Below are 11,909 nucleotides of genomic sequence, written 5' to 3' on the forward strand. Positions count from 1 at the left end.
TCTATTGACTGATTTAGTTGCTAACTTTTCAAAATAGAGAAGGGTCACATTGAAGATCCCCATTTCTTGCTTCTCTTGAATACTAGAGCGTCTGGAGACTAGGCCCACAATATCTGGAGCTAAGTAACAGCAGTTCCTTTTAAAGAGAACACATGGTTTCACAGTTTGCTCCCAATCAGCAACGTACTTACAAACACCTCATCATTTCCTCTACCCTTGCCATCTCTAGGCCTATGGTTTCATTCCTCTGATTTAAGTATGACTTTTATGATGTAAACATCTTTAGAACAAGAATTTCTAGTCATGAAGAAAGAAAGTGATAGCAATTAACCCAGAGAGTGAGCTTTGTTAGGAGAGAAATCCTCCCTGGAAACCATGTGGAGCTGTGACTGGGCATTTTGGTAGGAAAGAGCATCATGAGAACCTTAAGAGGGATAGCTTGACTTGAAAGAATAAGAAACACAGCTGTTATGTACACCATTGTGTGTGGTGGGGACCTACAAACAGAGAGTGCCTTCAGAGAAATCCTCTGAAAAAAATCTGAATTTTACAGCTTTCCAGAGTTTACAACACAAAATTTAGCTGAGCCTAGCCTGTGTGACAAGAAACATGGAGAAAGCAGGTACTAGCTAGGTAGGACTACAAACTATTATTGCAATGACAAGGGGAAGGAGCTGGGTTTGTTTCTTCCCTTACCTTGGTCAAAATCTGCAAGTTCTAACTTTCTGCTGCAAAGGATGTGGCCTGATTTCTGGACAAGGAAGGCACCTTAACAAACATGAATTGAATGTAGAAAATCTCTTTTAAAAGTCAGAATAAATTAATGGCATTTTGTTTATTATTTATTATTCTTGTATTTTGCCATAACTAGTCTTCTAAAATAACCAAATAGTCCTTCTACAAATAGTCTATACCTTAGACTTTACCTCTTATGCCAAATCATGAGACAAATTAGATATACATTTAGATATTTTATTTGGTGATTATCTCAATTATCAGAAGATTGTTTTAATGACCTTCAGATTATGGGGGTAATTATGATAACAATAACAATTATAACAGTCCTAATGATAGAACTTTCGTGGTAACAATTTACAGCCGAAGAGTAAGATTTGCAAATTAATGGAGGTTGTATCAATGTATCCCCACTGTTGCAAAAACATTTCAAAGCATAATTAACACTAGGACAAAGTATTATAGCATTATTTATATAGAAAGAGAAATAATGTAGAATTCAACCTTCGCATCCAACATAGAATAGTCAGGGGAAAGCACAAGACAACCTTCTACGTGGCAAACATTTCTAGACTCACCGAATCAAAGACAAATAGAATTACATTTTTCTAAGGTGATGTCACAGTGCCTGATAGAAGGAGGAAGAAAGAAACAAATTTTTAAAATTCAATTAAAAATGCTGCATTTTTGGTTCTTCTGAAGAATCAATGTGAGGTCGCAATAAGTTTATGTAAATTTTATTATTTCATATAACAGCAGTCACTTCATCAAATGGCTTGTCATCCAAATTAAAAACTATATAAATACTCCTAGACACATTAAGTACAACTTTGATTCTAATTTGAGAAAGGATAAAGAATGGCTTATCAAAACACTCTCAGGCATTTTTTTAACAGCTGAGAAATTCCTACTGAGAGTCCATACAGGTCCACCCACTTATTTGTGTGGGGGTATCACATACTGTTCAGAATTGTATGAAGCATACGTGTGATTTTCTTCTTCCAAATTTAGGTTGCAACCTTTATCATACCCTTCCATATTTTTAAGTGTTAATAATCTTCTGTTTTAAACACAATGTTTGCATGAGTCACGTTATTGCCTAATTAAAGCAACATTAGTGATACAATACTAGGAAATCAATGTATCTCAGTTCCATTATCCAGCATGTGTTCTCTACCAGCCTTCCCTCTCACCCCCACCTTTTTTGTTTTGTTTCTGGTATTCAGAGGACTGCTTAGACCCAATGTGCTCTGGTCATGGCATCTGTGTTAAAGGAGAATGTCACTGTTCTACTGGCTGGGGAGGAGTCAACTGTGAAACGCCACTTCCTATCTGCCAAGAGCAGTGCTCGGGACATGGAACTTTTCTTCTAGACACTGGAGTTTGCAGCTGTGATCCCAAGTGGACAGGACCTGACTGTTCTACAGGTACATTGGGTTTATCTCTCTCTTTCTCTCTCTCTCATCTATTCGCAAGGTCTAACCGATCATTTTTTTAAGGCACCTCATTTCAAGATCTGGAGTGTATGACTTCAATAGTCACAGTAAGTTTCCAGGTATTTGCTATTCAGTATTTTACTATCATTTATTTCCACTGTTTCAACAGTATAATTCTCTGTGATAGGTACTTATGGTGCATCCTTTGTTCCCTTTGTGTGTTCTCCTGCAGTTATTTCAATAGTTTTCAAATTTCATACAACTTGTTCCTTGTAGATTCTTTTAAATATCTAGCTCCACAAACTCAGTCAGCATTTCAACTGAGAAACTCATCACATAAAAACATAACAACAGCCGGGCGGTAGTGGCACAAGCCTTTAATCCCAGCACTCGGGAGGCAGAGGCAGGCGGATCTCTGTGAGTTCGAGACCAGCCTGGTCTACAGAGCTAGTTCCAGGACAGGCTCCAAAACCGCAGAGAAACCCTGTCGCGAAAAAAAGAAAAACAAAAAAAAACATAAAAAACATAGCAACACTACTCTATCCTATTTAATATATGACCATATTATTTCTACAACATTGTTTCTTTTCTCTGTTCCTTATCAAACCATATTTCATAGTTGTCTCCTGTCTATAGATAAGCTCCTTATCAAAGGATTACCACAAACTATTAAAACTTCCTGCTAACTACTTCTGCTTAATGAGGCAGTCTTTCCAACTCTGCTTGCATAATCTGTAGGATCTACTTATCCTAAGTGCATTGAATGCCTCTACTTTTCCATGGCTTTTGTTCATCATAAAATGTTATTAACTTTCAATCTAGAAAAATCCAACCTACCCACCAAAACCAACTACAACTTTATTCATTGTAAAATCTTTTTTATTCAAGGTAAAATCTTTTTTGACTAGAGCACCCTGAATTCTCTGAAATCCATCCCATATGCATTGCTAGTGAGCACAGAAGCCCTTGTGATTTAGGCATTTGGACACATGGCTGGTGTTTTTCTCCTCAACTACAAGCAATGAAAGAAATTAGTCATCCTTTATATTTCCTGTCTTCAGATAAGAGTCTTATTAAATGAATAAGCTAATCAATGACAGCTCTTGGAAAGCTTCTGCCTGTGAATTTTTTGGAGGATGTAAAATGGCATATGGTGAGCAGGAAATTTCAGTGCACTGTGGGATTTCGCTACCAGTGAGTTAGCATATGAACTAAAGTCTGTGATTATACACTAAGGAAACATGAGGATTCCTCTGTTAAGATAAATAATTCTAACATAACTTTTAACCACAATTATAGCCACATTTTGCTGAAATTTTATTTTCTCACATTGAAATAATACGGAAAATAGGAGTGAATTTTAAAGTGCCGGAAAATGAGAGCCCAATGTGGTGATGTATGCCAGAAACCCCAGCTCTTAGAAGACTGAAGAAGGTGGGTCCTAATTACAAGACCAGCATGGGCTTAGCGACTTTTAGGCTAGTCTGGTGATAAAGTGTCTCAAAGAAGCAGGGGGAAAGACTAAAATGATATTTAACTGTCACTAAGTGCAGTTCTTAAAATTTATTCATTTATAGATTACAAAATACATATTAACATCTATGTGCTGGGCATTATTGTTAGAGTCGGGGTATTGAGGTGTCCAAAATGGATGTCATCTTTGCAGAAATGGATATTATTACAGTCCAGTAGGAAAGAAACATTTACAACATTAGAAAGGAATGACAGAATCAAAGTGACTAGACTTATGGAGATGTTCATAATAATAAAGCCTGATTATGAACTTATTTTCAACATATAACTGAACACCTTTCATAATTCCACATGCCAGATATAATATTATGACCTGAATATAATATGATGCTAATATTCTTATTGTAGGAAACACATAGTGATTTGTATTGTCTCTATCCTAAATGTTGCACATATTTCAATTCAATTCACTGTAAGTACAATCATTGTGTCTACTTTAAAGCTCTAGAAACTGAGGCACAGATTCAGGCTCTAGCTTACCGAAATCACCAGTATCACACATGTTGAGCTAGGTGTTTGACCTTGAACAGTCCATGCACTTAATCACAACCATCTAAGAGTCCATTAACTGCTTTATCATATACAAAAAGTGTTACTACTAGACCGTATCCGGGCCATGCAGCACAGAGTAGGAAGCATAAGCATGTTATTTCCCTAAAATGAGGCACAGCATTAAAGAAAGCCTCATACTTGAATTGATGCTGGAAAGATGGTGAATGTTTATGGAGTGCACAAGGAAAAGCCAGGCTTTAAAGGGGGAAGATAAGAATCTAAACGACACACCTGGTGGACATTAGGTTAGTTACAGTCCAGGAATGCTAAAGGAGATAAAACTGTCACCAATGAGAAGAGCACTGAGCCAGAACATAAAGAATTTTATTTACACAGAATGCTCAGGAATTTTCATTTCCTCATGATCCAATAGAAGTGCACCGAGTGGTTGGCAAGAAACTACAAGGTATGTTTAAATGGTCCCGCTCTGACAAACACTGAGAGGATTCAAGAAGGGTGGCACAAGGAAGCAAGGCACAGCTGAATATGGTGACTGAGAGAAATGGAAGCCTGGTTTAACCTGTTCAGGTTATAAGAGAAAGAAGTATTACCGAATGATGGAGGGAAAGCAAATAGGTAGAAATTCAAGTTTCATAGAGAGGCACCAGACATAGGGATTGATTGTGAGTGTGTGGTGGAAAAGTTTGCGTAATATGTAGATAGATATTGCAAGCAAGGGCTTGAGATTCAAGGGTGGAAATATCCAAGAATCCTTTCTGCTATACAGCCTTATCAACATTCAACATGGATGGGGGAATGTGTTTTGGGGAGTGTCATTTTCTTCAGTGGTATAACCACTGATAAGATGTTCTTGTTCCAGTAAAGAATTCTACAAGCCACACCTAGGCAAGAAATTCTATTTCAACTCAGGGGGCTGCATACCAAAAGAATTTATGAAAGTAGGACTTAAATTTGTTGACAAAAGAGCTTTCAACAGGACAAAAATTGATGAGAAAGGGGACTACGTAGTGAAAATGACTAAATTTTTATATATAAATATACAAAATTGTCAAAGAATAAAAAATATAAATACATATTAAACTGTAGGCAAATGCTCTGTGCATAATTCAGCAAACCATAAGAGTGCATATGATTGTCTAGGAAGAATATAGAAAATGGTGACCAAGTCAGAACTCCACAGAACATCACTGCTTTACCATATGTGCAGTATGATAGGATCCTTAATATCAAGTCAATGCTTTTATTCTAGAATTGGAGATGTGACTCTGGGTTCAATACTCAGAAGCACAATGAAATCAACAAGAAATGAGAAAAAGTATTTGTTTGTTTATATAGAACTAGGTAACGTGAATTGAGTATAAAGAATGATTCTGTATCAAATATTTGTTCCCTTAGACCTCATATACCCCACTCATGTTCTTCATGATTCCTCACAATTAGATAAACTTCCTCCTAATATACCACAAATATCAGTGCCAGGAATTAAAATATTTCCATTTCAAAGGAATCAATATCAAATTCAATATACAGTCTCTCCCTCTGGTCTTACCTGCTCTATTAGTTACTTTTTGTTGTTGTGATGAAACACTATAAAACAAAGACAATTTAAGAAAAAGACAGTTTATTTGGGCTTATGGTTTCATGGGGATAAGATTCTGGCAAGAGATCAGAGTCCCACAACAAGCTGTAGGCATAGCAGCAGGAGCACCAAGCTGAAAGCTCACATCACAAGCAAAGAACAAAGAGTGTAAACAGGAAGTAGGTGAGTTTTTTTTTTCTCTTAAACTCTGCTTCCAGTGACATACTTCCTTCAGCCAGGCTATACTCCAAAATTTTCCTATACAGCCATCAGTTGTGAACCAGAGGGTGTTCAAACACTCAAGACTGTGGGGACACATCGGTTATCCAAACTACCTTGCCTGCATCCCCTAAAATGCAATGCCATGTTCCAGTCCTACAGGCAAAGAAGAAAATTACATGAGAGAAAAGGCTTGTAACAAAGTGGACTTAAGGGGAAAAAAAAGACTTTGGCTTACATCTTGAGGTTGCCTTCTATCATGGCAGAGAAGATTTGGTGGCAGCAATATGAGATGGGTCAGCAGTCAGGAGTGTTGTAGACTATGCTTTTAAGGTGTGTGACTTTTTATGCTGCATTTGTTAAACTCTGTAAAGCTGTGATTCTTTGCCTATCTAAAACACCTCATGATTCTAATAAAGAGCTGTATGGCCAAGAAAAAAAGAACAAGAAGAGGAGGACATTGGGGGCCAGCCACTCAGCCAGCCAGCCACAGAGTAAGAGTGAAAATAAGATTTACAGAAAAAAAGAAGAAAATCCCAGAGGCAAAAGGTAGTCTGGATTATTTAAAGTTAAGAAATGCTGGCAAGAAATAATCCAAGCTAAGGTCTGGCTAAGAATAAACCTCCATGTGTGATTTAGTTGGGAGCTGGGTGGTGGGCCCCTCAAAAAGCCAAAAGAGTAAAACATCAAACTACACAGGAGAGAATAGAATGCTGAAATTCAGTTCACCTTCTTTTTCTTTAGTCTAGGACTCCAAACAGTAAAAACATGGTGCCACCCCCACATTCAGGCTCAGTCAGTCTTCCCTGTTCAGATCAACCTTTCAAGAAACACCATCATAGACATGCCCAAAGGATGTTTCCATCTAAATGCAGTCAAGTTGATGATGAAGATTAACCTGCACAAGGTGTTCAAGGAGGGTACTGTCATGACCACATCTGAAGGAATATAATTATATGAAAAAAGAAGAACATAGGTGATATGGGTTGTGAAACGTGGTAACCATATGTGTTAACCCACACTATAACTCCCAGAGAAAAAAGATGATTGGCATTAAACCAAGAGCAGTCTGGATTATTTAGGGAATTCAAAAGCAGCTAGGATTGCAGTGTGAGACTCTGTCTCAAAAATAATAGAACTTAAAAACTATATGATTATAAATGGAGACTGGTGTTTTACTAATTATAATTTGCACATTATTAACATGATACATAAATGGTAACACCACTAAATGAGGTAGGTTTTCACCTACTAAAGAATTTTTATTAATGCTGTGCTATTTGCTATGGTCTGGGGATATGCCAACAAGTGAATAAAAATTCCTGTACTGCAGTCTGGAATGGCAAGACAGATGATAAACAGTGACCAAGAAAGATATGGAGATGTTTTCATCATGAGGGAACTGATCACCAGAAACAAGTAACTGTCCCAAGGTCATAGTTCTGGCAAGTTTCAAACTTATAAGTAGAAACCAGAGCTACTAATATCATGCTTTATACGGTGTTTTTATTTTCAGCCTCATACCGCCAATCTACCCAAATAAGACAGCAGTTAGGCAAAGAGACAGAGCTTGAGTAAGTCAGTTTACTGAACAACAGAAGACGAGCATTAAACACCAAGTGTGTGAGTGGAATATTTCTGTCCAGAAAACCTGAACCAATGTCACATTCATTCAGTTCAGACCCAATAACCAAACCTCACTAGAAGCATCTCGCACTCACACAAACACAAGGGTGGATAGATATGATCCTAAATTCAAAGGTTGCCTAATGACTAAATTGAAAAATAGAGAAAGAAAATGTTTGCCAAATCTCTAGTGTCATGGTAGGAATAGTCCTTCTGTGATTTTGGAACTCTATAAAGGTTGTTCCCAAAGAGTATATTTAACCATGGAGATGATCTCACTGTGCAGACTTTTAATTGAGAGTTCTCAGTACAGGAAGCAATTTAGCATCTGATTCTGATAATGGATTGTGTCATTTCAAAGGTGGATATGCTCTTTGCCATTGATCATCTTTCTTTTCCAAGTACATGAAGCTGCTTAGCTGTTAGCATGTTAACTAAGCTGCTTTGATGTCAAGGGGACTGTAGCAAATCATCTGCTGATCATTTTTAGTCTATTTTTCTACCTACAGTATTGTTTGCTGCCTTAAATTGATACTTGACATGGACTTTTTTAGCTTGATAGTCTCATGACACTTCACAAAAGGTTAACTCATTAGTCTTTAAAATACCTCAAGAGGAATATAATAGAAGCTTGTTATATCGTGGGTTAGATTTGGATATACCACAGGTCAAATTGTGCTCTCTTAAAACATAACTCTTTGCTGTAAAATCTCAGTAATACATTTAGCCTGTTGTAAGGGTATTGGCCCTGGCCTCTGAGATCAGCATTGTAAAATGCATCTACTATATTTCTTTGGTAAAATCTGACTTCTGGACACAGTCTCTTAGGGGAGCATAAAAGTAGGATGTAGAGTTCTGTATCTTTTTTTATTAATGAAATTGATCTGAGCCACTCTATCTTTACTCACAAATAATAGATAACACATTTTATGGAAGTAAGCCTTTATATGAAGAGGGCAGCTCTTACCCTTGCTTTGCTACAATTACCCTTGTAATAGGTATGTCATATAAGTAGATTGATTATCTAGAAATACACAGAGTAATAACAGTTAAGGTATTTCCGAACATACTATTTTTTATAAAAATTGCAGTATTATCATCATGTGTCTCAAACAAAGAGGGTGTTAGATCCTAAAGATATCAGATGACTTTGTTAAGGAGATATATATTTTAAAACTATCCTTTGACATGTGTCCCTCTTTCCCTTATAGAGACGGCAGTGTTGATGTAGTTGTGGATGTAGGTGTCTGTGTATATGAATATATTCACAGCATGGTGACTTTGAGTAATACACTTAATTTACTTGTGTCTCAACTGCCTCATGTGTGAAATGGTAGATTAGCCAAAAGGCCCTTGAGGCCTTTTCTAATACTGAAATCTATGATTCTTGATCCTGACTATTAGACTATTGACATCAATTATAAATCGTTTATGGATATAGTCCATTAACTCTCTTAACTCTCATAATGTTGGCGGTGAGACTATATTAAGTGAAAATAGTTCAGAGTAAAAGAACAGTCTCATACTCTGACATAGAGAAGATGCTTTTAAATATTCACATCTGCACAAGACAATGCACACTCACAGAAATGTGTTTATATTTACATACATATATATTCTTTTCATTATAGCAATGTTTTACTGTGTTTTTAAGTATTCTCTAATGAGTAGTTATATGAATCTACTGATAAAACAGATAATTAGCAGAGAAAGTCATAAGGGATTCATATAATAATTGTTGCTGAGGAAAGTTTCCTTGACTGTGCAAGCAACATATGCTTCAAAACATTGACAGTTTCTCCTTTTATTGAAAATGCCAATGATGAAAAGATTTTCATCTGACTATCTCCAGGACATACAACACATCACTTTACTTCCTGCAATTTACAAGAATTGATTAGACCTTTTAAAAGTGACTCATGCATACACAGAATTTTCCTTCTAATATTATAGCTAAAACAGGGTCATAGATACCATTTGACAAAGAAGCTTTATTAAAAATGTAATGCGCATTCTATGAGGTTGACATATAGCCATTCATCATGCTGCTGAAGAGAAAAATCCATTCACATATAAGCTAACTAGGATATAGTATCTTCAATAAAAAGAAATCAGTAAAGTAAGCAGAAGAGAAACCTACAAGGATGGACATGGTGTTTTTAACAGTAAAAAGACAAAAAGACTTCTAATTAATTCATGGCAGCTTATTTAACATGATGCTCAAGGTATAACACCTATATGGAAATTTATTTTAAATCAGTTTTATACTCACTGAAAACAGCAGACAACCTTGGAGGTGATTCTGATAATGTTAATTAGAATTCTTAAAAACCTATACTTGTGACATTGTAGAATTAACTAAATTCAGGTCAAAACATTAGCACTAGATTATTGAAATAAGAGAAGTTCACTGGTGACACTAGAAATGCAAATGCAAAGCATCTTTAAAAGCATCCCAAGCCAAATTAAGTGTGTGAAACTGCATGTGCAGAAATATCCTTAGGAGGTAGATATGAAATAGGAAAAAAATCACACTATTATAATGATTTCCTAGCAACACATCCTACTCAGACTCACCCCCAAGCCTTTTTTTTGCTCAAGCGAAAATCGAAACTGATCCCAAAAATATTCTCCAATTTTAAATTTTCTAATTTATTCAAAAGATACAATAAAAGTAGCATAATATTGTACACACAAATATATATGTGTGATTTAAAGTTCATTAAATATCTGATATTTCAAATCACACTTTTTTATTTTGTTCTGAGACCATGAAAAAAGCACACCTGTTATGCCATCATTAGCAGACAGCAATGCAAAAATACAATGAAACGTTGACAATTTGACAAGTCTAAACTGAGAGGTAAATTTCCAGAGGCCTCTGTAAATCTGAGATAATTCTACTATTTCAGGACATTATAACTTGAAATTTTGTTTTTCAACCAAGGGACTCTTAAGGCAATTATGAAGCTAGGAAATGAAGTTTTGCATCAGTATGAGAATGCATGCTTATTTGTATGGTTAAAGCATAGTTTAAGAGATTCATTGGGATAGTCTGACAGTTACATCAAAAGCAAGCAAGCAGAATTTGATTTTCACTGCTGGGTGCATTCTTCTCCTATACTCAATTATTCTCAATTCTGTGTTCATTTACTATTTGCCACATGTTTCATTTCATATTTAAGTATATGAAATAAAAATAGACGTAGAAAGAGATAAATGTAAAGGTGTGTGTGTTCTTTTGTGTAAGGTCCTATGAAGAACATAGTCACTGCACACTCACCTTCACAGTTTACCCTGTAGTCATAGTAGTTCTCTCAAAGAAGAGATAGAAACACATAGATAGGTTTGATGGTTTAATAGTGAAATGGCTAAGATAGATACAAAAAGGTAGGATTCAACTGGGCAAAATCAAATACAAGGTCATGGAAGTGGACTAGAACACATTATCCCAATCCTACATATAAAATCAGGTGATTAGAGATGAAACTGTTTATCCCATGGGTTCTAGTTTGCTTTATAATGCTATGATAAGTACCCTGACCAAAGTTACATAGAGAAGAAATGCTTATGAGTCTCCATCATATTGCATCATGAAGGGAAATCAGGGCAGGTACTCTAGACACGAATCTAGAGACAGGAACTAAAGCAGAGGTCATGGAGGAGTGCTAGCTTGCTTTTATGACCTACTCGGCTTACATTTTTATACAACCAGGACTATATACCCAGTGGTGGCACCATCCACACTTGGCTTGGCCCTCTTACATAAATTGGTAATTAATTATTAGCCTACAAGTCAATTTGATAAAGAAGTTTTCTCAATTGACATTCCCTTTTGTCATATGACTCCAGTTTGAGTCAAGTTGACAAACTAGCCAGAATACTATGTATGCCCACACCATAAGCTAAAATCATTTCTATAATTAAAGTATCCTGCATTTAGAAGACCATTTTTCATTCAATCATATGACCACATTCATGATATTCAAATGAAGATTAAAGACTAAACATTGATTACTTCAAATATGTATAGTATGGCTCAAGAGATCTGATTTATGTTCATGTTCCTCTGATTCACTGGAGAGAATGACAAAAGGATTTCATAGTACCTATATATACAAAAAAATAGACTTGATAGATTATATTTATATATTTGTGAATAGACATTATATATAGATGATAGATAGATAGATAGATAGATAGATAGATAGATAGATAGATAGATAGATAGATAGATAGATGATAGATAGATAGATGATAGATAGATA

The 11,909-nt window shown here is 35.8% G+C and overlaps 1 protein-coding gene across 3 annotated transcripts in view; it reads left to right on the forward strand.

The window, feature by feature from the left end:
• Tenm1 (teneurin transmembrane protein 1) overlaps window positions 1-11,909 on the forward strand; it is an 825,611-nt gene that overhangs the window by 563,046 nt on the left and 250,656 nt on the right. For all 3 annotated transcript variants that reach the window (XM_026784949.1, XM_013350458.2, XM_026784950.1), the window contains one exon: window positions 1,962-2,162. In XM_026784949.1, the coding sequence (XP_026640750.1) occupies window positions 1,962-2,162 (201 nt within the window). The remainder of the gene's footprint in view (window positions 1-1,961; window positions 2,163-11,909) is intronic.

Source organism: Microtus ochrogaster, chromosome X (assembly GCF_000317375.1).
Source record: "Microtus ochrogaster isolate Prairie Vole_2 chromosome X, MicOch1.0, whole genome shotgun sequence".
NCBI lineage: Eukaryota > Metazoa > Chordata > Mammalia > Rodentia > Cricetidae > Microtus > Microtus ochrogaster.